Source organism: Chiloscyllium plagiosum, unplaced genomic scaffold (assembly GCF_037043375.1).
Source record: "Chiloscyllium plagiosum isolate Xiang-an unplaced genomic scaffold, Cpla_swu_hap1 HiC_scaffold_14, whole genome shotgun sequence".
NCBI classification, from domain to species: Eukaryota; Metazoa; Chordata; class Chondrichthyes; order Orectolobiformes; family Hemiscylliidae; genus Chiloscyllium; species Chiloscyllium plagiosum.
In genome coordinates, this window is record NW_028270152.1 from 7,853,426 (window position 1) to 7,878,784 (window position 25,359).

The window sequence follows — 25,359 nt, forward strand, 5'->3', positions numbered from 1 at the left end:
GTTACAAGCCTAACTAAAGAATAAATGTGTGTTGGACAGTTGATGAAGGTTGTGTACTCGGTTATCTGCACTGACTCTAGTTTAAGGTATGAGCATTAACTTAGCTGGAGTGCAAGCAATAGGGCAAACCATAGATTTTTAGGTCATTTAATTCCCCAGTTAATTCCAGAGAGAAATAATGAAAAATCTGGCCTTTATCGAAGGATAGCAGTATAAGGGCCAAGTGGTTTGAAGGGTTGTGGGAAAGAAAGTGTCTTTAAGTTCTTAACCAGCACAAATGAAAAGTAAATTTCCTAATCGTATTGTTCTGTTAATATCCAAATGTAATATTTTAAGTAGCGATCGTATGGCTCAGGTGGTTAAACCTATTTTCCAGTCATCTTTCCTGAGCTGCAGAAAATTATTATAATACAGGGAGAGGCTGGGAATGAAAAGCGGAAGATTTTGATGCTCTAGAACATTCCTAATTATAAAGTTGTTTTCAAAAAATTGTTTCCTTGATGGCACATGATAAAGGAATAAGTAACCCAAAGTCCCAAGTTCAATTTCTGGTCAGTACTGGTCTCAGGAAGGGAGTGTTTGAGGTGCTAAATTTAGCTTCAGTGCCTCTGGGAAAGAGACAGAGTTGTGGCCAGAATTATTGTCCTTGATTGCCATGCAATGATTCCTGTTGAAAAAATGCATATGTATGGATATTAGTTAAAGAGCAAATTAGCTTGACCATGATGTGCAACGATGAATATTCTTTTTATTTAGCATGTGAAAAATGCTTGAAGGGATAGGACTTAAGGGGCCCATAATGTAGCAAGGATCATTGCCTTTACGAGAGTGCAGGAAAGGAGAGAATTGGCAAAGAGAAAAGTTAATAACCTAAACTTAATTGCCTACTCTTTATTTTCAACATTATTTTTAATCTATGCATGACTTAAATCATTGTTAAATGAATAAGAAAGTCTGCTGTATTCTTTATCAGGGCAAGTTATCACTTGCTGGGGCACCAGCTACAAAGACTTCATGTTCAGTGAACTACAGTTAACATTATCTGTTGCATCAGGTTCTTTAGTAAAAAGAGCATACTTAGAGGTAGCATTATCTAAGGAGAAAAAGAAAGCTGACTTACTGGGAAGCTAACTTGTTTCAGCAATGGGTAAGGATGGGCAGGTGGGCTGGCTTTGCTTGCTAAATGAGAGCGAGAGAGTTGCAATGTGTTGACTAAAGCCTGACAATGCCATAATTGTGTATTGGGTGCCCTCCCTGCTCCATTGCCTGTCTTTCTGTCTGAAGTCTGGCAGGTAAGCTGACAGCACACCTGTTTTATTCCTGCTCATCCTGGACTTTCTTCACAGAGGCAGGGCAGGTGTGATACATATGCCACGGAATTTGACCTTGAAGCTGAAGAGTACGTTCCCTTGCCAAAGGGTGATGTCCACAAGAAGAAAGAGATCATACAGGATGTGACTCTGCATGATCTAGATGTAGCGAACGCAAGACCTCAGGTAATAAACAGAGCTTGTGACCCTTGGTCACTTAACATAAAAGCGAAAAGCAAACAAAAGTTTGAACATGAAATCTGAAAATGCTTGAATTAGCAAATGCATTATTGTTAAAATAGTACTGAAGTTAAATGTTTTCACTTGCACCTGTACTTCTTATATCAAAACAACACAAGTGCTTTCATGCAATTAACTTCTGTTAGGTTAGTACTTTTGTTTTTAAAAAAAATCTCTAATGGATCAGCCTTTCTACCTAGCAAGTTTTCCCAAATGCTGCTAATCCAGTGATTTGTCAGTGAGGAACATGGGGCTTGGGAGTAGAAGAAAGCTATTTGGCCCTTTGATCCTAGTCCACTAATCAGTGTGATAGTGTCTGATCTGATTGTGATAGTCCTTCACTCCCTTATCTATCAAAAATCTGCCTTGAAAACCTTGAATGACCTCCACTGTTTTCAGAGGAATAGTGTTGCATGTTTTGAAAAAAGGTGACTAAAACTGTACACTGCAGACCAGATGTGGTCTCACCAAAGCACTTTACAGCTCTGACAAAATTTCCCTTATCCTGTTTCATGCGCAACAATAGGCGATATTCCATTTACCTTCCTAATCACTTGCTCTGCCTGCAAACATTTGGTAATTCATGTACCAGTGCAACCAGATCATTATGTACCCCCCAACCTTTTTGCAGTCTCTCTCCGTTTAAGTAGTACACTGTTTCTGTTCTTCTTGCAAAGGTGGGCATGTTCACTTTTCTGAGATTGTAAACTATTTGCCAATTTTTTTCCCATTTGCTTAACTTTTCTGTATTCATTTACAGACTTTCTACCTGCTCCTGCCCATGTATACACTTACCTAGCTTGGCATCACTGGCAGATTTAGCTACCATATATTAGTCCTCATCAACATCTGCTTATAGATTGTGAAAAGATGATGCCCCAACACTGATCCTTGTGACATTCTATGGCTACAGTTTGCCAACTCATTAAAAAGGCACATTTATGCTTATTCCCTGCTTCTGATTCACTAATCAACCTTTTGTACTCTTTCATCTTAACTGCCGTTGCTGTTTTCTGTTATCTCCTCAGTACCTTCCTGCCACAAACTGTTTACCTCCTTTCTTTCACTTTGATTTTACAACATCTCTTATATGAACCCTCATCCCACTATTTAATCTTACACATTCTCCAGCACTATTGTTATGATTTACAAGAAAGCTGGTTGCAGCATGGCTCAGATGAAGCCTGACCCAAAGGTATAGTCGCCACTTTCCCCATTACCCTATGTAGGCTCAAAATCTTGGAAGCTCCTCTCCCTGGAGTCTTGTGTAGGGTTTTGGTATCTTTATCTGAGGAAGGATGTTTTGGCTTTAGAGGGAGTGCAGCACAGCTTTACCAAACTGATTTCTGGAAGGCAGAACTGATGTATGAAGAGAGATTTGATCAATGAAAACTATAGTCAATGGGGTTAAGAAAAATGAAGAGGAATCTCATAGCTTTCTATAAAATTCTAATGTGACTAGACAAGGTAAACACAGGAAGGATGTTGATGATGGCTGGGGAGTCCAGACCAGAGGTCCCATTCTAAGTATATGGTGTAGGCCGTTTAGGGCAGAGATGAGAAATTTCATCATCCAGAGAGTGGTGAGCCTCTGGAATTCTTTACCACAGAAATTTACACCAAAATTTTTCCAGCAACACAATTTTCAGCTCTGATCTCCAGCATCTGCAGTCCTCACTTTCTCCTAGTTGAGGGGAGAGTGTTGAGGAGCGAGTACAGTAGGTTGAGGTGGAAAGAGAAACCACCTTGGATTAAGAGGGCTGTGCAAAAGAATGTAGTGAGAAATCTTGGTGAGAAACTCCAGTTTGAGCTTGGGAAACAGTAGAGAATGAAGAAATTAAATATAGTGGGGTGCTCATGGGAGTCTTGAATAGGTAGAGGCCCTGTTTAAGGAGCTAAAGAGTAGGGAAGTTATGCTAGCACTATATAAAAGTTGGCGACAACTAAAGTATTGTGTGCAGTTCTGGAATCCACCTTTTTGGAGGGATGTGATTGCACTGGAGTGGATGCAGAGGAGATTTACCAGGATGTTGCCTGGTCAAGAGAATTGTAGTTAGGATAGACTGGGGTTGTTTGTTTTTTAGAGCAGAGAAGAAAGATGGGGGCATTGAGATGTATAAAGCTATATGGATGTAGATAGAGTAGACAAGAAGGAACATTTCCCTCATGGAGCGATTAATGATCGGGTAAGGGGCAGGAGTTATGGAGGAGATGTGAGGAAAAATGTTTTCACCCAGAGAGTGATAGGAATCTGGACCCTGCTGCTTATAAGGATGGGAGAGGCAGAAACTCTCAACATTTAAAAATGCATGCCAAGGGCTAGAAAATGGAATCCGCATAAGTGCTTGTTTTTGACCAGCACAGGCTCAATGAGCCGAAGGGCCTTTTTCTCTATGACTCTAATCTGATAAGTGACTAAAGTAAAAAGGTGGTTGGACTGTCTGTATATTAATCTTATGCAGTACATTTTCAAATCACTGTTTAGACAGCATGTATAAAGGTAATCTTGTAACACCAAGTTTTTTTTTAAGATTTTCAGTTTGTGAATTTTACCGTTTTAACTCTGATGTAAATATTCCACATTCAAGCCCACACTTGGGTGTGACATTGGGATACCTACACTAAACTGAGTTTCATTCTTTAACGTCTGTTGATCCAGGGAGGTCAAGACATCCTGTCCATGATGGGTCAGCTAATGAAACCAAAGAAGACTGAAATTACAGGTACATCCCTCAGCAAATGTTAAACACTGTGCTAAACTTAGGCTGCAGTTCTGAAGATCCAAACGCACGCACAGTCCCTGACCATTTGATTACAGTGTCCTTTTTTTTAATGAAGGTTTCAAATAGACATGCAATCCACCATATGATATCTTGGAGATTCTGATAAAAGCTTAAAATCAGGAGTATTTTGATTGTGCTATTTATGTTTAAGGGGTACTTTAAAAAATTACTAAATCTAAGTGCCCTTTATTCTGACAATAATCTATTGTGTGTTTTAACAGTGCATAATACGCCCAGGTTGATCATTTCTTCGTGTTTTTTTTAAATGAGAGTGGTGCTGAAAAAGAACAGCAAGTCAGGCAGCATCCAAGGAGCAGGAAAATCGATGTTTCAGGCATAAGCCCTTCATCAAGAATGAGGCTCGTGTGCCAGGGGTGCTGAAAGATAAATGGGAGGGGGTGAGGCCTGGGATAAGGTAGCTGAGAATGTGAAAGGTAGATGAAGGTGGGGGAGAAGGTGATAGATAAGAGAGGAGGGAGGAGCGGATAGGTAGGAGAGGAGGGTGGAGCGGATAGGTAGGAGAGGAGGGTGGAGCGGATAGGTAGGAGAGGAGGGTGGAGGGGATAGGTAGGAGAGGAGGGTGGAGCGGATAGGTAGGAGAGGAGGGTGGAGCGGATAGGTAGGAGAGGAGGGTGGAGCGGATAGGTAGGAGAGGAGGGTGGAGCGGATAGGTAGGAGAGGGGGGGTGGAGGGGATAGGTAGGAGAGGGGGTGGAGGGGATAGGTAGGAGAGGGGGTTGGAGGGGATAGGTAGGAGAGGAGGGTGGAGCGGATAGGTAGGAGAGGAGGGTGGAGGGGATAGGTAGGAGAGGGGGTGGAGGGGATAGGTAGGAGAGGAGGGTGGAGCGGATAGGTAGGAGAGGGGGGGTGGAGGGGATAGGTAGGAGAGGGGGTTGGAGGGGATAGATAGGAGAGGAGGGTGGAGCGGATAGGTAGGAGAGGAGGGTGGAGCGGATAGGTAGGAGAGGGGGGTGGAGGGGATAGGTAGGAGAGGGGGTTGGAGGGGATAGATAGGAGAGGAGGGTGGAGCGGATAGGTAGGAGAGGAGGGTGGAGCGGATAGATAGGAGAGGGGGGGTGGAGGGGATAGGTAGGAGAGGGGGGTGGAGGGGATAGGTAGGAGAGGGGGGTGGAGAGGATAGATAGGAGAGGGGGGGTGGAGGGGATAGGTAGGAGAGGGGGGTGGAGGGGATAGGTAGGAGAGGGGGGTGGAGGGGATAGATAGGAGAGGGGGGGTGGAGGGGATAGGTAGGAGAGGGGGGTGGAGGGGATAGGTAGGAGAGGGGGTGGAGGGGATAGGTAGGAGTGGGGGGTGGAGGGGATAGGTAGGAGAGGGGTTGGAGGGGATAGGTAGGAGAGGGGGGTGGAGGGGATAGGTAGGAGAGGGGGGTGGAGGGGATAGGTAGGAGAGGGGGGTGGAGGGGATAGGTAGGAGAGGAGGGTGGAGTGGATAGGTAGGAGAGGAGGGTGGAGTGGATAGGTAGGAGAGGAGGGTGGAGGGGATAGGTAGGAGAGGGGGGTGGAGGGGATAGGTAGGAGAGGGGGGTGGAGGGGATAGGTAGGAGAGGGGGGGTGGAGGGGATAGGTAGGAGAGGAGGGTGGAGGGGATAGGTAGGAGTGGGGGGTGGAGGGGATAGGTAGGAGAGGGGGGTGGAGGGGATAGGTAGGAGAGGGGGGGTGGAGGGGATAGGTAGGAGAGGGGGGTGGAGGGGATGGGTAGGAGAGAGGGATGGAGCAGATCTCCAGCATCTGCAGTAAATACCACACTCTCAACTTTGATCTCCAGCATCTGCAGTCCTCACTTTCTCTTCATTCTTAAAAAAGTGTTCTAATGCAGAAATGTGGACTTTTGAGAAAAGATCAAGAACTAAGGGAAATTTCTATGCTTGGCTAGGCCATGCTAGTGTGAAGTGCTTTGTATTTTAGTAGATTGTCACAAAATTATGAGCACAATTTTCAGATTTGTATTTCTTTTCAAGAGTCGAGGTATGTATGTACCAATTGCTATGTCCATTAGTTGCTGAGGGCAGGCTGAAAGCTGTTTAGGCCATCAAAGATTGTCATCTAGCATTCTGAATGCCTCAAGTCTTTGACACTATTAGCTTACTGCGTGAGATTATTCAAAACCTTTAACTCTTAGTAAAGAATTATTAATATCAAATTTAAATGTACTTTGCACTAATTTTAATTTACACTCGACTGTTCTGATTTTGCTTTGAAGTAATATTAGAATCATGGAAGTTACAGCACAGGACATCACTCAGCCCATTGTGTATGTGGCAAATGTTAGCATTTCAACTGAAGCCATCTTCTCTAATCCCTTTTTCTTGTACCGTTTTATTCTCTTCCTTTTCAAATATAGAGGAACCGCGATTATCCAAAGGACATGGGTGGGAGGTATTTTGTTCATTTAATCGAATGCTGGATAACATAGTTTCGCCGAGCGTCGGGACCTTACGATCTTGCCAGAGATTCTGATATTCAGATGATCAATGCCGGATAATCGCGGTTCCTCTGTACTTATCTATTACCCTTTATTAGATATGACATAGATTCTTCTTCAGCAACCACTTGTGGCAAAGTTTTTCATGATCTACTATTGTGCTTCTAACTTTCTGTTTCTAATCATTTTATGCAATCTTTTAATATCTGGATGAAGGACTCCATAACCACCATTTGGCTGTAGAATCTCAGCTTCTCCAATCTGTCTTCACAAACTGTCCTTTTGCTTTTGGGATAAATCTAATTGGCCTTCAAAAATGGTGGCTAAGCACCATTATCACAAGTCCTGCTACTGACCACAGCAACTATTCTCATTCCAGTCATGGAGAGGGCAGAGGTGGGCTGCATTTCACACATGGTGCACTTCCTAGAGCCAGGTGCCCAAATAAATCATCAGCTGCCTCCGGCCGTGTATGATTTTGATGTCACAGGAGTCTGAAACTTGATATACACAGATTAGACCTACTAGGAGCAGGTGTAAGCTTTGTACACCTGTTTGGATGTCCACAGTCATCACTCTGTCTCTGGCTCTGAGCACCTTTTTATAATGTGTTCCACAAGCTCCTCCTCCCCCTCTGTCTATAGCCCAAATGATTCCAGTTTCCAACTTTTTTTTTCCCCATCTGAAGAAGTCATATTGGAGTCAACATTAACTCTGGTCCTCTGTCCACAAGTGCTGCTACACCTGCTGAATTTCTCGTGCACTTTCTGTTTTTGTTTCAGATTTACAGCCCTTCCAATATCTTGCTTTTGCATCGATATTGAAGTTGTGCCATGAATTTGAATATATGGAAATATATAATTCAAGAGATGTAAATGTAATTTTTAAATTTTTTTTCAACATGAACTGTTTAATAGGCATTTAAAACTTAATTTAATCTCTACACGTGCAAAGGGCGGTGGTTTGGAAGAAGTATTTTGACATAGTTGGTATTAGGTTGGCACAGGGGCTATAAACCAGAATGGGGGATTTGTTGAGGAATATAGATTGAAATGGAAGATATGAGCGTTATAGGGTTGGGAGACTGTCGGCCTGTGACCACTAGAGAGCCACAAGGATCACTGCTGCATAATCTACTTTTTGTCATTTACATAAATGATTTGGATGCGAGCATAAGAGGTACAGTTAGTAAGTTTGCAGATGACACCAAAATTGGAGGCATAGTGGACAGTGAAGAAGGTTACCTAAGATTACAACAGGATCTGGACCAGATGGGCCAATGGGCTGAGAAGCGGCAGATGGAGTTTAATTCAGATAACTGCGAGGTGCTGCATTTTGGGAAAGCAAATCTTAGCAGGACTTTATACACTTAATGGTAAGGTCCTAGGGAGTGTTGCTGAACAAAGAGACCTTGGAGTGCAGGTTCATAGCTCCTTGAAAGTGGACTCGCAGGTAGATAGGATAGTGAAGAAGGCGTTTGGTATGCTTTCCTTTATTGGTCAGAGTATTGAGTACAGGAGTTGGGAGTCATGTTGCTGCTGTCCAGGACACTGGTTAGGCCACTGTTGGAATATTGTGTGTTATTCTGGTGGTCTCTTTCCTGAAGAAGGGCTTATGCCTGTTCCTTGGATGCTACCTGACCTGCTGCACTTTTCCAGCAACACATTTTCAGCTCTGATCTCTAGCATCTGCAGTCCTCACTTTCTCCTTCCTATGGGAAAGATGTTGTGAAACTTGAAAGGGTTCAGAAAAGATTTACAAGGATGTTGCCAGGGTTGGAGGATTTGAGCTATAGGGAGAGGCTGAACAGGCTGGGGCTGTTTTCCCTGGAGCGTCGGAGGCTGAGGCGTGACCTTATAGAGGTTTATAAAATCATGAGGGGCATGGATAGGATAAATAGGCAAAGTCTTTTCCCCCTGGGGTCAGGGAGTCCAGAACTAGAGGGCATAGGTTTAGGGTGAGAGGGGAAAGATATAAAAGAGACCTAAGGGGAAATTTTTTCACACACAGGATGGTACAGGTATGAAATGAGCTGCCAGAGGAAAGGTGGAGGCTGGTACAATTGCAACATTTAAGAGGCATTTGGATGGGTGAATAGGAAGGGTTTAGAGGAATATGGGCCTGGTGCTGGCAGGTGGGACTGGTTTGGGTTGGACCAAACTGTGAACCTCCACTCCAAGGTCTCTGTTCAGCAACACTCTCCAGGACCTGACCATTATGTATATAGGTTCTGCTCTGATTTCCTTTTCCAAAGTGCAGTTATCCCAGTTCCATGTTCTGCCTTGAATTCTCATGGTGTTTCCTTTTATTGAAAAACTTGACAGTTTTCAGTAGGTTTCTGAGTATCCAAATGAAGAGCAGTGTAAGAAGTTCTGATATTCTGGGGAGTTTAAGCCTGACACATTGCAGTGTGTTTTAAATATTGTTTTCTGTCAGGAGAGTAAAGCAATGTATGCAGATGGTAGGTCGGTGTCCTCCAAAGGCATTTGACTGACTGTGTGAGCCACAAAGCTAATCCTCTATGTTGTTTTCATTCCTTATCACTGAGCCTATGTAGGAATCCCTGGTATTGCTGTATATGGAGGCACAAGCTGGAACCTGAAGCCTTGAGCTTGGTGTGCATCGTTTTCACTTCAGCATTTCTGTTTTCCTCTCTGTTTGACTTTTACAGTTTTTGTCCTTCTGAGTTTTAAGATCACTGTTTGTTTTGCCTTATGTTGCCGGTCACCTTCCTTGATGCGTTAACCTCGTTAACAAATTGCTCAACCTTTGAAGGAACTGCAGCCCTGCATTTCTGCTGAAACCCAATCTGTCCACCAGTTCCCTATGACAGTGTTAAAAATCATCAGGTGAAGGAGTGGTGCTCCGAAAGCTAGTGCCTCCAATTAAACCAGTTGGAGTATAACCTGGTGTTGTGTGATTTTTAACTTTGTACACCCCAGTCCAACACCGGCATCTCCAAATCATGACTGTGACAGTGGTTATTGAATGTGAATCTGGAAGTTATGCTTTTTATTTATCGTCTGATTGTCCAAAGGAGTATTAACTAAATTATTGGAATATGAAAATCTTCAAGTTTTAGTACCACATTCCATTGTTAATTTATCCATTTAAGTTGTGGTGGCAGTTACAGTATAACGTCCATCATGGGACCTGCAGAGATGACTTAGTGATGTGCGTGACTTTAACATATCTGGAGAGAGACATTCTTATGATCCTTTGTATGTTAGTATGATTCAATATTCTAAAGAAAACCTTTTCTAAATTATTTTTGACCTCCTAAAATGAAATAATAACTTCTGCCTTGCAGACAAATTGCGAGGTGAGATTAACAAGGTTGTTAACAAATACATCGATCAAGGCATTGCTGAGCTGGTTCCAGGAGTTCTCTTCATCGATGAAGTTCCTATGCTTGACATAGAATGTTTCACTTACCTGCACCGAGCACTTGAGTCCAGCATTGCTCCCATTGTTATTTTTGCTACGAATCGAGGAAACTGCGTTGTTAGGTAAGACTATCTTGGAATTCAAAATGTATCTCTAATGATTCCCTCCTTATGAATGACTTTGTGAAATGGTGGAAATATGTTTCTTATCTTCATATATGCATGAACATATATGTAGCTATATATTATCTATTCATGGTAGGATTTAATTATTTACGTATATAGTTGAGTCAATAGACTTAAGATTGTCGTTCGAGATTTTGATCCCATCCTACAAGGACATTTTGAGGAAAGCTGTTCAATATACTGTTGCATCTGATTGGCCTTTAAGTACTCCAGGACCCTCCCTATCTAGTGGTATAGCTCATACATTGAATGCTTTGTGTGAATAACTTCTCAAAATCTGCACTTAAGTTGCTATTTCATTATTTGAACTGTGCACCTTGGTCCCTGTGTCACTGTTTAGATTACAAAAACATAAACTACAGGAGCAGACCATTCAGCCCATTGAGCCTGCTCTGTCATTCAGTATGATCGTGACTGACCATCCAACTCTGTATTCTGGTCTTCCATTCTCCCAATGTCCTTTGATCCTTTTAGCCTTACCAATCACCTCTTTAAAACACATTGAAAATTTTGGCCTCAATCACTTTCTGTAGCAGAAAATTCCACAGGATCTCCACTCTATGAATGAAGGAATTTCTCCTCATCTCAGTCCTAAATGACCGACCCATATCCTTAGATTGAGAGTCTTGGATCCCTGGTTCTGGACTCCTCAGGCATCGGCAACATCATTCCCACATTTACTCTGTCTATCCTGTTAGTATTTTATAGGTCTCTATGAAATTTCCCCCCATTCTTCTGAACTCCAGTGAATATAATCCTAACTAATAAAGTCTCTCTTCAAATGTCAGCCATGCCATCCTAGGAATCGGTTTCATAGTTGCAGTTCTTCCACAGCCAGAACATCGTTCTGCAGATAAGGAGAGCAAAATTGCACCCTCTATGTGTGGTCTCACTCGGGCTCCATACTATTACAGCAAGGCATCCCAGCTCCTGTACTGGAATCCCCTCACTAGGCACTTAACTTCTTCACCACCTGATACACCTGCGTGTTGACTTTGTGACTGGCACACAAGGATATCCAGGTCTCATTGCATTTCTCTCTTTCCTAATTGGCATTCAGATAATATACTTCCCTATCTTTGCTGCCAATATGAATAATCTTGCATTTGTCCTCATTATACTGCATCTTCCATGCATTTGCACCCTCACTCAACTTATCCAAATAAAATTGAAACATCTCTGCATCTTCCTGAACTCACCCCACCTACACAGGAGGCGGTGTAGTTAGAGAAGCAAAAATTAATGTTTTGAGTGTGATATATTTTTTGTTGTTGTTACGGGTGACTTCAACTTCCCCAATATTGATTGGAACCTCCTTAGTGCAGATGGTCTGGATGGAGCCAATTTTGTCAGGTGTGTCCAGGAGGGATTCCTGACTCAATATGTAGATAGGCCGACTAAGGGCGAGGCGATATTGGATTTGGTGTCAGTCTGCCAGCCAGTTGTCAGATCTCTCGGTGGGAAAGCATTTTGGTGACTGTGACCCCCAACTGCCTCACCTTTACCATAGCCACGGAGAGAGAGAGGAGCAGACAGCATGGGAAGATATTTAATTGGGGGAGGAGAAATTATACTGCTATTAGACAGAACCTGTGAAGTATAAATTGGGAACAATCATTCTACGGGAAAGGCACAACAAAATGTGGAGGCTGTTTAAGGAGCACTTGTTGCGAGTGTTGGATAACTTTGTCCCACTGAGACAAGCAAGGAATGGTAAGGCGAAGGAGCCTTGGGTGACAAAATCTGAGGGACTTTATGTCAGAAGGAAGAAGGAAGCTTACTTAAGGTTGAGGAAGCAAGAATCTTTAGAGGATTACAGGATAGCTAGGAAAGAACTCAAAAATGGACAGAGGAGAGTTAGGAGGGGGCATGACAAAGCCTTGGCAGGAAGGATTTGGGAAAACCCAAAGGAGTTCTACACGTACATGAGTTATAAGATAATGATCAGAGAGAGGGATAGTAGAGGAAACTCGTGCCTGGAATCTGAAGAGGAAGGGAGGCCCTAAATGAGTTTTTTGCTTCAGTTTTCACTGGACAGAGGGACGTTGTTGATAGTGAGAACCAGTGGACCAGGTTAATAGGCCTGAACAGATTGATATTAATCAAGTGGGTGTGCTGAAAATTCTGAGAAGCATCAAGATGGATAAGTCCCTGGGGCTGGACCAGATATATCCAAGGTTACTACGGGAAGTGAGAAATGAGATTGCTGCACCTTCAGCAATGATCTTTGCATCCTCACTCTCCACGGGAGAAGTACCGGATGATTGGAGGGAGGCAAATGTTGTTTCTCTGTTCAAGAAGGGGAATAGGGAAATCCCTGGGAATTAAATCCATGGTAAGCAAGGTAATGGAAAGGATTCTGAGAGATAGGATTAATGACTTTTTGGAAGAACCTAGTTTGATTAACGATAGTCAGCATGGCTTTGTGAGGGGTAGGTCATGCGTCATGAGCCTTATTGAGGGTTCTTTGAGGATGTGACCAGACACATTGATGAAGGTTGAGCAGTGAATATGGTGTATATGAATTTCAGTAAAGCATTTGATAAGGTTTCCCAAGGTAGGCTCATTCAGAAAGTTAGGAAGTATGGGACACAGGGAAATTTGGCTGTCTGGATACAGAATTGGCTGGCCGAACGAAGACAGCAAGTGGTAGTGGATGGAAATTATTCTGGCTGGAGGTCGGTGACTAGTGGTGTCCCACAGGGAGCTGTTCTTGGGCCTCTGCCCTTTTCACACTGGAGAGAAGGAGGAAGAGAGGTGACTTGATAGAGGTGTATAAGGTAATGAGAGGCGTAGATAGAGACTTTCCTCTAGAGCAGAAATGGTTGTCACGAGGGGTCATAATTTTAAGGTGATTGGAGGAACCTACAAGGGAGATGTCAGAGGTAGATTCTTTACACACAGTGGTGGGTGCGTGGAATGCACTGCCAGCAGTGTTAGTAGAGTCAGATACATTAACGACATTTAAGCGAGTGCTGGACAAGCACATGGATGGCAGTAAATTGAGGGGTGTGTAGGTTAGGTTGATCTTAGGTTAAGGTAAATGCTCGGCACAATATCGTGGGCTGAAGGGCCTGTTTGTGCTGTACTGTTCTTTGTTCTGTATTTGAATCCAATATAATTCTTCTTCAGAACTATCATATCAGTCTCAAAATGTTAACATTGGTTCACAATGCCAGATCTGCTGGATTTCTCCAGAACTTTCTATTTTAATTTCAGATCTCCACAATCACAATACTTTACTTTGTTTATTTGTGAATTAATCAATAATGTGGTTATGGGCTATTCAGAGGGGAATTCAATCAGAATTATGCAAATAATTAATGCTTTAAAAAGAGGACATGATCTGAAAAGCTTTTCACCTTGCAATAATCAAGACCAAATTGCAAAAATACCAAATTGCAAACATGCCAAGTCTATGTTACATGGCAGTTAACTGTTCCCTCATGCATTTTTCATGACAGTGCCTTTACTTATCGGGGTGGCATGGTAGCTCAGTGGTTAGCACTGCATCCTCACAGCGTCAGGGATCCAGGTTCGATTCCAGCCTCCGGTGACTGTCTGTGTGGAATTTGCACATTCTCTCTGTGTCTGCGTGGCTTTCCTCCAGGTGCTCCAGTTTCCTTCCACAGTCCAAAAATCTGCTGGTTAAGTGAATTGGCCATGTTAAATTGCCCATAGTGCTCAAGGATGTGTAGGTTAGGTGCATTAGTCAGGGGAAAATTTAAGGTAACAGGGTAGAGGAATGTGTCTGGGTGGGTTGCTCTTTGGAGGGTTGGTGTGGACTTGTTGGGCCAAAGGGCCTGTTTCCACACTGTAGGGATTCTATTCTATGATTTTCATCATAGTCCACTTACCATCAAAACGGCACCCTCTTCTTGCATGTATATCCTGTGGTTATCTTTGAGATTTGTTCTTGCAATTCCGTCCTGATGAATATAAGGCAAAACATCTTTTTTGATAACATGTTTTTTTAAAAACAAAGTACTCAAGTTCCATACGATCAAGTATGATTCAAAAACCATTTAATTACACCAGGAAACCTGTGTGTGCATTATATATTTGGAGAGAATGGACAATTTATTTGATAATTGACAATTCTTCTTATGACATGCCTTTGAATCTTGTTCAGACTGACTAGCCCAAGTCTCATGACAATAAAAGTCATGTGCAAGTCATTCCATTTTCTGGTGGCAGGGATTTAGATCAGTGAGATCACTTTGATTGTTATGACATGCAATCTATCTTTGCACATGCTGGAAAAGAAATTATGACACGCTTTGGAAAATATATCATTGGTAATAGGTGACAGTGCCTGAAAGTGGGTAAGAAAAAGCCAGGGTGAACCTTATGTCAGTGGTGCGTAAGTTGTTGGAGAATTCTGAGGGATAGGATAAGGTTGCATTTGGAAAGGCCAGGGCTGATTATGGATAGTCAACATAACTTTATACATGGGAAATCATGTCTCATTAACTTGATTGAGTTTTTTGAAGAGTTAATAAAGAAGATTGATGAATGCAGAATGGTATATGGTATTTATATGGACTTCAGCAAAGTTTTTGATAAGGTTCAGCATGATAGACTGCTTAGTAAGTTTAGATCACATGGGATCCAGCAGGAACTAGCCAATTGGATACAAAATTCACTTGAAGGTAGGAGACAGGGTGGTAGTAGATGGTTGCTTTTCGGACTGGAGTCCTGTGAACTGCGGTGTGTCACAAGGATCAGTACTGGGTCCACTGCTTTCCGTCATTTATATGAAATGATTTGAATGTGAATATAGGAGGTATAGTGAGTAAGTTGCAAATGACACCAAAATAGGACAGTGCACAAGATTATCTCAGAGTACAGCGAGACCTTGATTAGATGGGCCAATGGGCTGAAGAGTGGCAGATGGAATTCAATTGGATATATGTGAGGTGTTGTGTTTTAGTAAGGCAATCCAGGGCAGGGCTTATACAGTTCATGGTAGGGCCTAGGGGAGTGTTGCCAAACAGAAACCGAGGAGGGCATGTTCATAGTTCCTTGAAAGTGGAGTCACAGGTAGACAAAGTGATGAAGAAGGCTTTTGGCATGCTTGCCTTTGGTCAGGACAGATAATCGAAGTTGAGATATGATGTTGTGGCTGTACAGAACATTGTGAGGCTACTTTTAGAATACTGCTGTTAAATGTGAGGGCGTGCAGAAAAGATTTACAAAGATGTTGCTGGCACTAGAGGGTTGGAGTTATAGGGAGAGGCTGAACAGATTGGAGCTTTTTTCCCTGGAGCATCAATGGCTAAAGGGTAGTTTTATCGAGGTTTATAGAATCATCAGATGCACGGATAGGGTGATGAATAGTCATGCTCTTTTTCAGAGGATGAGGAGTCCAAAACTAGAGGACCTGTGTTTAAGGTGAGAGGGGAAAGATATAAAAAGGACCTGAGGAGTAAGTTTTTCACGCAGAGGGTGGTGCATGTATGGAATGAACTGTCAGAGGAGGTGGGTATGATTGCACCATTTAAAAGGCATTCAGATGGGTGTATGAATAGGAATGGTTTAGAGAGATGTGGGCAAAATGGTGGCAAATTGGACTAGGTCGGATTGGGATGTCTGGTCAATGAGTTGGACCGAAGGGTCTGTTTCCGTGCTGTATGACTCTACGGCCTGTTATAAAGTTAACTGTTGGATTTTAGGCCTAGTGTTGGACAGTTCAAAAGCCCAAGTGGTATGTTTAACTCCTGTTTAGCTCTATTTACTTTCATTGCAGTGCAGCAATTTAACATCTACAGTTAATAATAATGGTAAGGATGCTTTCCTTTCTTTTTAAATTCTAACTTTCTTATACACACGAGTCACAGACTGTTGCTGAACTTGTTTTCCAATCATACTGCTTATCTGCTGGTATTTCTCATTGCTCGTGTACTGTGTGAACGCAGCAGCTTCCTTGACGTCCGTATAATGCCTGCAATATTGTTAACTGTTTATCCATAGATGCTGCTAAACCTGCTGAGTTTCTCCAGCATTTCCTGTTTTTATTTCTAGGGCTTCAAGCTTACGGGAGACCCTGCTGCTTCTCCTGGATGGAGGTGATAGGATGTGTCAAAAACACCAAGCAGCTGAGTGCTTTGGTGTGGAATTTTAGAATCTTACTACACAGATTGTGTTTTTACATGGGTCAAATGTCCACCCCTACTCTCTTTGTGGTTTTTGTGAAGTTGTCATTGATTATCTACCATTTTATTCAATGATTCTCTGATTTCTGGCGCTCTCACATTAAGTATAACCACTGAGGTGAGGCACCACGTGGCCACTGGTGTCCAGGAACTGCACCCTACCTTCAGAACAGGGAAGGAGAGAGGTCATGGGGAAAGAGAATGAATACACAATGAGGTGAGAAGGCCTGATCTGCGCATCAGTATGTTGGGACGTAAAGCAGGTTTGGCAACATCTATGGAGAGAGAAACAGTTAACACTTTGAGTCCGTTGTCTCTTCAGAACTGAAGAAATGTCAAAAAGATGTGGAAGCTATGTTGTTGGAAGGGGCAGAGGGGCAAATAGACTGGAAAGACGAGTCAGAAAGGTTAAAGTTGTGTAGAAACCCTGTCCAATTTCTCTTTGCAATAACAAACCTGCTATCGCCTGACTTTTTTTTTTATTCCATGGATCACTCCAGCTGAGATCAAATAACTGAGAGCATTACTTGAAGTGAACTGGAACCTCCCTGGACTGAGTAGCTCAGTACCATTTGCCACAGTGTGTGATTACAAAAGAGCTCATTTAGATGGCGTAGAGACGCTCAGAGTTTCCAGTTACCTACAGTCTGTAAGACTGAATATTGTTGTACAGTCACTAGCACAAGGATGTATTTTGCCAATTATGCTATCATGTCTGCTAATTAAATATTTGGAGGCTTTGTTGGTCAAGGGAATGGATGGAGTAGATATGAGATTTTAGTGGCATGTTGACATAGCACCATCTAGTGGTTCAGTTCTGCTTTTAAAACATTGGTGTGCTACAAAAACAAAGATTTCTTTGAACTCTGGCAGTGTCAGTATTGAGATGGATTGAGTCTGCTTGAAATTTTAATCTATATGTAAATTTAATGTAATACAATTAACTAAATGGAATTACTGGGACTCGACAGCTTTTACATAAAATTTATAATTCAATTCATAATCTAAACGGGAAATAGTCTATTTAAATAGCTGTTCTATTACTTTTTTTTTCAAGGATAAAAGCTTTATTCCTGAAACCGATGTGGAATTTCGGGCAGGTTGCCAAATGATCTGTAGCCTTCATCTGGCTATGGAATGTTCATTAAAATTAATCTTGTGTTTGTTTCTCCAGGGGTACAGAGGATATAGTGTCACCTCATGGAATTCCACTTGATCTTTTAGACCGAGTCATGATCATCAGGACAATGTTATACACTCCAGATGAGATGATGCAGGTAAGTGCTGCTTTTTGGATCTAAATCTTGAGCAGTAGAGGAAGAAATTTGCCATTCCCTTTCCTATCTCCTCCTCCAAAAGGATTGACCTATTAAGTGACTTTTTTAAAAATGTATGAGGTCCAGTCAGATCTTTACTCAAAGGCAAAATCCAGAAAACTTGAAATATAAAACAGAGTGCTGGAAATAATCAGGTGGTCTCACAAACTTGATTGAGGTTTTTGAGAACGTAACGAAAAAGATTGATGAGGGCAGAGCAGTAGACGTTGTTTACGTGGACTTTAGAAATGCCTTTGAAAAAGTTCTGTTTGGTAGTCTAATTAGTAAACTTAAATCACATGGGATTCAGGGTGAGCTTGCCTATTGGATACAGAATTGGCTTGACTGTAGGAGATAGAAGGTAGTGGTAGAAGGTTGTTTCTCAGACTGGAGACTTGTGATCAGTGTTGTTCCACAGGGATCAGTGGATCTACTTTTGTTCTTCATTTGTATAAACAGTTTGGATGAGAATATAGGAGACATGGCTAGTAAGTTTGCGGATGACACCCAAATTGGTGGTATAGTGGATAATGAAGAAGGTTACCTAAGATTACAGAGAGATCTTGATCAGTTGGGTCAATGGGCTGAGGAGTGGCAGATGGAATTTAATTTGGACAAATGCAAGGTATTGAATTTTGGTAAAACAAGCAAGGGCAGGACTTAATTAATAAGACCATAAGACATAGGAGTGGAAGTAAGGCCATTCGGCCCATCGAGTCCACTCCGCCATTCAATCATGGCTGATGGGCATTAATGGTAGAACCTTGGATAGTGTTGTAGAACAGAGTTACCAGGGGCTCTAGTATATGATTCTTTGAAATTTACATCGCAGGTAAACAGGGTGGTTAAAAAGCTATTCAGCATCCTTGCCTTCATTGTTCAGTACTTTGAGTATATGTGTTGGGAAGTCATATTGAGATTATTTAGAACGTTGGTGAGGTCTCTTGTGGAGTACTTTTGGGGGTGGCACGGTGGCTCAGTGATTAACACTGCTGCCTCACAGCACCAGGGACCCGGGTTCAATTCAAGCCTCTGCAAACTGTGTATGTGGAGTGTGCACATTCTCCCCGTGTCTGTGTGGGTTTCCTCCGGGTGCTCCGGTTTCCTCCCACAGTCCAAAGATGTGCAGCTTAGGTGAATTGGTCAAGCTAAATTGCCCATAGTATTCAGGGATTTGTAAGGTTAGGGTGCATTAGCCAGGGTAAATGTAGAGTAATAGGGTAGGGGAATGGGTCTGGGCGGGTTATTCTTTGGAGGGTCGGTGTAGACATGTTGGGCCGTCGGGCCTGTTTCCACACTGTAGGGAATCTATTCTTCTTCTTTGTGCAGTTCTGGTTGGCCTGCTGTAGGAAGGATATTATTAAGCTGAAGAGGGTTCAGAAAAGATTGACTGAGATGATGCAGGGAATAAAGGGTTTGAATTATAGAAATAGGCTTGAAACTTTTTCACTGGGCATAGGAGGTTGAGTGGTGACCTTAAAGACGTTCATAAAATCATATGGGGGGGACCATAGATAACATAAATAGCAAGGGTCCTTTCTCTAGAGTGGGTGAGTTCAAAACCAGGGGGCATTTTTTTACGGTCAGAGGAGAAAGATTTAAAAAGGACATAAGGGGCAACCTTTTTACACACAGAGTGGTTTGTGTATGGAATGAACTGCTGGACAAAGTGGTGAATGCAGGTAGTTAGAGAATATAAATGACATTCGGATAAGTCCATGCATAGGAAAGGTTTGGAAGGATATGGGCCAAACACAGGCAGGTGGGACTAATTTGGTTTGGAAACAAGATCAGCGTGGACTAGTTGGACCGAAGGGTCTGTTTCTGTGCTGTATGACTCTATGATTAGTGTCTTTGGATACAGTTAACACTTCAGACTGATAACCTTTCATCAGTCAGATCATTAATTTGAAATAAAATTGTCTCCACAGAAACTGTTTTATGTGCTCAATATTTCCAGCGTTTTATGTTATTATTCATCTTTACTCATTGTATATCTCAATTTTCTCAAAGGGCTTATTGGATAGGGACCAGCAACAAAAAGTAAAGAACTTGCATTTATATATCTCTTTTATATCCAGAGGTAAAACAGTCAGTTAAGTGCTGTTAACATGGTCACTGTAGGAAATGTAGCAGCCAATTTGTACATAGCAAGCTTTCACAAACAGACATACAATAATGACCATAGTCTTAGTTGAGGGATAAATGTTAGTCAGATCACTGACAACTCTGCTTCTCAAAATGTTGCCCCATGGAATGCATCTACCTGATGTACCATAAGTAAAATTGTATAAGTTTTCCTTCCAACTCCTGTATCTGAATTGTATGTTTTTAGAAATATAACTGATTTCCCTCTCCTAACCCCGCTTCCATGCTTACAACAGTCCAGACCAGTCAAGAAGGTGTTAGTTGTAGTCCTTTGCACTAAAGAGTTGAAAGATTATGGAGAGAAAGTGGGAAAAGGGTAATGAGTTGGATGATCAGCCATGATCGTGTTGAATGGCGGAGCAGGCGTGAAGAGCTAAATGACCTACTCTTGTTCCTATTTTCAATGTTTCATGTCATGCTTTCTTTTTTTTTCCCTCTCACGCTATGCCCTTGGATTAAAAGTGTTTCATCACCATTTACTCAGGGCCTCCCTGCTGATCCATTCCCAATCTGTTCCATCTTGTTTCAGTTTCTTTTTAATATCTTGAGCTTTGAAAAGATAAGCAATTAAAAGCTTGATGTTGGAATGCAAAAACTGGGAGAGAAATAGGAGTCTGGAGATGAAATAAAGGTTGCGTAAGCTTAGAAAGAGGGTAAGAAAGAAGTTGCAGTAGAAACATGACAGAAATGTGTAAGTGTTGCAGAGAGGGCAAGATTTGAAAATAATAGAAAAGCTGGAGAGTGACCAAAGAATTCAGGACAGTAAAAGAAGAGCATTTGGGTGTTCCGACTTCCGACTAGGCCCGTTACAGCCTGCCGGTCTCAACATTGAATTCAACAACTTCAGATGATTATCCCATCTCGACCCCTCTGTTTTCATTCTGCTCCGTAATTTTATTTAATTTATTTTATTTAGTTTTTTTATTTTTTTTCACTGTTCGGTCCCTCTTATTTCTTGATTGTCTGTCTCTCTCTCTTTCTCTCGCTCCCCACTCTCTCATCACCTTTTTCCTCTCCTCTTCCCCCTTTGCTACCCTTCTCCCCATTTCCCATTTTGCCTCTGCTTCACCCATCCCCCACATATTTTGTCACATAGCAGTGGCTTCAGCTTTGGTCATTCACAGCTCCTATCTCCCTATAATCTCTCTATGCACTGTCATTATCACTTCTTTATTGCTACCTTTGTTCCTGGAGCCATGACTCACCTTCTCTCAGAGCTGAAAATGTGTTGCTGGAAAAGCGCAGCAGGTCAGGCAGCATCCAAGGAACAGCAGAATCGACGTTTCGGGCATAAGCCCTTCTCTCAGCTAGTATCTCAGCCTCCCTATTTCTCCCTTTTTTTAGCTTTGACAAAGGGTCAGTTAGACTCAAAACGTCAGCTGTTTTCTCTCCTTACAGATGCTGCCAGACCTGCTGAGATTTTCCAGCATTTTCTCTTTTGGAAGTGAGCATTTGTTTGAGTTTTTCTTGAATACCTGCTATGTTCCATCATTCATTCATACAGTACACAGTGTTGCACATCTATCATAATGAAAGCTCTGGTTCTTCTTTGAGTTTGTGGTGATACCTGCACAATGCATAAAATAACCCACCACTTTAGATTTTTTCCCAATTGTCTTTAATCACATATCAATACTGAGAACCCTTTAATCCAAACACTCTATTTTTCTTCAGAAGAACTCTGTGTTCCGCTTACATTACTGGATGTTCTTTCACAATTCAGAGTTGGGAAGAATATTTTATAGCCCCACCCATACCCTTTTATTCATGATGGTACTATCTCCTATTCAATTTCTTCTGTCCTGTAGTATTCCAGCCAAAGAATTGGAACAATATGTCTCTTCCTTCACTGTCGCAATATCAAAATATTCCCAACAGCACTTTGGGAGTGCCTGTACCAGATAGGATGTGTAGCAGTTCAAGAAAGCAGCTCACCACCACCTTGAGGGCAATTTAAGAGTTTATAACAAGTGCTGGCCATCCCAGCAATTCCAGTATCCCATGAAAGAATTTTTAGAAAGGGACGAACATGAAATTATTGCCTTAATTCTTGTTTTAACTGGAATAGATGGACTGACAATAGCCTAGTCGTCTTATCGCTGGACTGTCAATCCAGAGACCCAGGTAATGTTTGTCTGGGGACATGGGTTTGAATCCCATCAGGAATGTGGTAGAGGTTAAATTTAATAAAAATCTGGAATTGAGAATCTAATGGTGGCCATGAATCTATCGTCAATTGTCGTAAAAACCCATTTGGCTCACTAATTCCCTCCTATAGGGAAAGGAGACTGCCATCCTCCATGATTCCACACATTCAGCAATGTGGTTGACTCTGAGTGCCCTCTGAGTAATCAGGAATGTTGAGTAAATGCTGGCTTAGCCAGCAACACCCTCATCCTGTGAATGGTTACGAGAAGTTATTTGAGATAATGGCAGGACAGATTTGAATTGTTGAGAGTTATTTCAAGGTTTCTATTTTTTTCTTGCATCTAAGAACGTTCAAACTGATCAGGCTTTGTCACAAGAACAAGGTGAAGTGAAATCTGAAAACAAATTGTGTCAGTGAGTTTTGAGAAGATTTGTAGCTCAGGATGAGGTTCTGGATAGAGGTTTGCTAGCTGAGCTGGAAGGTTCATTTCCAGATGTTTTGTCACCATACTGGTAACATCTTCAGTGGGTCTCCAGACGAAGCACTGCTGCTAATTCCTGCTTTCTATTTATATGTTTGTTTCTTTGGGTTGGTGTTGTCATTTCCTGTTCTTTTTCTCAGGGGGCGGTAGATGGGGTCTAACCCGATGTGTTTGTTAATAGAGTTCCGATTGGAATGCCATGCTTCTAGGAATTCTCGTGCATGTCTCTGTTTGGCTTGTCCTAGGATGGATGTGTTGTCCCAGTCAACAAGCCAAACAGAGACGCGCACCAGAATTCCTAGAAGCATGGCATTCCGATCGGAACTCTATCAACAAACACATCAAGTTAGACCCCATCTACCACCCCCTGAGAAAAAGAACAGGAAATGACATCACCAACCCAAAGAAACCCAAACATATAAATAGAAAGCAGGAATCAGCAGCAGTGCTTCGCCCTGAGGCCCACTGAAGATGTTACCTAGTAGGGTGACGAAATGTCTGGAAATGAACCTTCCAGCTCAGCTAGCAAACCTACATCCACAAATTGTGTCATATATTTGGTACAAAGGAACGATACTTACTGCTTGATTTATTGGCTTTGATGATTTGTAGAATAGGTCAGTGGGATAATAAATTGAGAAGGTTAGCAGGACTGGCTGTAGCTTGCACATTGGCCTTATGTAAACTGAGCTTTAGTATCATATCCTGATAAAATGTCATTCTCCACTGTCTACTGACTCCACTGTCTCTGGTCTCCAGCATCTGCAGTCCTCACTTTCTCCCTGTCTACTGACTTAGCCATGTTAAACCTGACAGTTCCAGCAATCAATTGTTGACATCACTCAATTCATAGTTGGCTGTTATGGGAACTGTTGCCAGAAAACATGTTTGGATTTGAGACATATTTTTCCAGCATTGTAGTGGGAGCTTTATCCCATGTCTGTCCCCGTGCTGTACCTACACTGAGTGTGTCTGATGGGGGCAGTGTAAAGAAAGCTTTTCCCGTATCCAACTCAATGTTGTACCTAATTTTGAGAGTATCCGCTGGATTCCCAAACCTGGAAAATTTCTGTTATCCATCTTACTGTCTGGAAAAAAGGAATGCTACCAGTTATAGTGATTTTAGATTTGTTAATTAAAAGACAAGAAAGCTAGATTTGTCTTTGTCTCATTCTTGGGGCTAAAAATAATTCTGTGTGGCATTTTTCAATTGAAATAGCTTTATGTTCAAAGGTTTGAAAGTGAGTAGAATGCTGAGTGTTAATAGCTGGCACAGAGCTGGTCTGAATCATTCAGTAACCCAACATCAGCAGCAGAAGTGATAAGGACTTCCTGGATAATGATGCTATGTGTAGCATCATAGAGATAAGTCCAGGAGTGAGAGTTTCATATAATGTCAGTTATTTTTCACTCTGGCACCATTGTAAACAAGGAAGTAGCAAAGCGATTACGATAAACTAAATCAATAAACAACGTTTAGTCGTTTAGAAAGGTGTAGTAGATTATATAGCCCTTTATATAGACATTTAACCGAACATTAGCTGCACAAAAAAAAGATAGTCAATACCAGATATGAGACTGCTTTATTTCATTGAAAGCCAAAGCTGACCTCCTCTTTCTTCAGTTTTATTGTATACTCATGCATCTTTCTCCCCCACCCGTTTTTTTTTAAACTTAAGGGGAAAATCTGGAATGGAAGGAAAGCTATGCCCTATGCATGAGATTTTTCTTCAATTATTTCCTCACTAAAAAGCTAGAAATCCATCTTTACTACAACTGGCTGTGACTTACATCCATCATTTTGTAAAGGAGGAATGTGGGAAGATAAATGTTTCAAGAGAGAAGAGCAAGAGACTTGAATGCTGGAGAAGAGTGGATGTTGCCAGGAAACCCAAGTCAGAATAAGAATGGAAGTCTGAGCAAAGAGGTAGAGATGAAACAGGAATCTGGGAGTATACTGAAAGTCAAAATGGAGATGTGGAGTGAACAGGACCCTAAGCAAATGGGAGCTCCACAGAAAAGGGCTTTGATGCTGCCCCAAATAAGGACAAAGCTAAAAATCACACAACACCAGGTTATAGTCCAACAGATTTAATTGGAAGAGCACTAGCTTTCGGAGCTGATCCACCTGATGAAAGAGTGGTGCTCCGAAGGCAAATGTTCTTCCAATTAAACCTGTTGGACTATAACCTGGTGTTGTGTGATTTTTAACTTTGTAAACCCCAGTCCAACACCGGCATCTCCAAATCATGCCAAATAAGGACAGTATTCCCACTGAATGTTTCCAGCACAATATGCTTGTGTGAACTGGAAGTTAAATATATTAAGACTTAGGGCCCTGATCTTTACAGATAGAAAAACACTTACACATACTATACCTGTTTTAACTCAATAAAATAGGTGATATCCATTCACTGGTTCTTTTCTCAGGGCAATATCTTGAGCAGTCAGAGTCAACTTGCTTGGTTTAAAATTTAAACAAAACTTGGCAGTTAATTGTCAGTTGTCATTGACTGGTGCATTCTCCATTGCACTGCCTGTAACAATCAGAGCCAACTTATCAAAGAATCAGCAGTCTCTTCACGTGTAGTATAAATATTTTCCCTTCACATTGGTATTTCTTGCAAATGTCCTGGTGAAAACAAAATGAAAAGCTTCAACAAGATGTCTTTTTTTTTCCATCAATATTCAAATTCTGTACAACCAAATGACAAGTTGAGTGTTATGCTATTGTGTCATTCAGAGCAGAAAGTTGAACTTTTAA

The 25,359-nt window shown here is 41.8% G+C and overlaps 1 protein-coding gene and 1 long non-coding RNA gene across 3 annotated transcripts in view; one reads left to right on the forward strand and one right to left on the reverse strand.

Annotated features, from left to right (window-relative positions):
- ruvbl1 (RuvB-like AAA ATPase 1) overlaps positions 1–25,359 on the forward strand; it is a 76,738-nt gene that overhangs the window by 36,041 nt on the left and 15,338 nt on the right. For both annotated transcript variants that reach the window (XM_087994061.1, XM_043707584.2), the window contains exons 6-9: positions 1,347–1,496; positions 4,210–4,273; positions 10,085–10,283; positions 17,676–17,778. In XM_087994061.1, coding sequence (XP_087850187.1) covers positions 1,347–1,496; positions 4,210–4,273; positions 10,085–10,283; positions 17,676–17,778 — 516 coding nt within the window. The remainder of the gene's footprint in view (positions 1–1,346; positions 1,497–4,209; positions 4,274–10,084; positions 10,284–17,675; positions 17,779–25,359) is intronic.
- On the reverse strand, positions 13,681–25,041 carry LOC148147707 (uncharacterized). The gene is made up of 3 exons (XR_015759359.1): positions 24,974–25,041; positions 14,204–14,275; positions 13,681–13,990 (listed from the first exon to the last, which is right to left on the reverse strand). It is a non-coding gene; the product is annotated as an uncharacterized LOC148147707 (long non-coding RNA).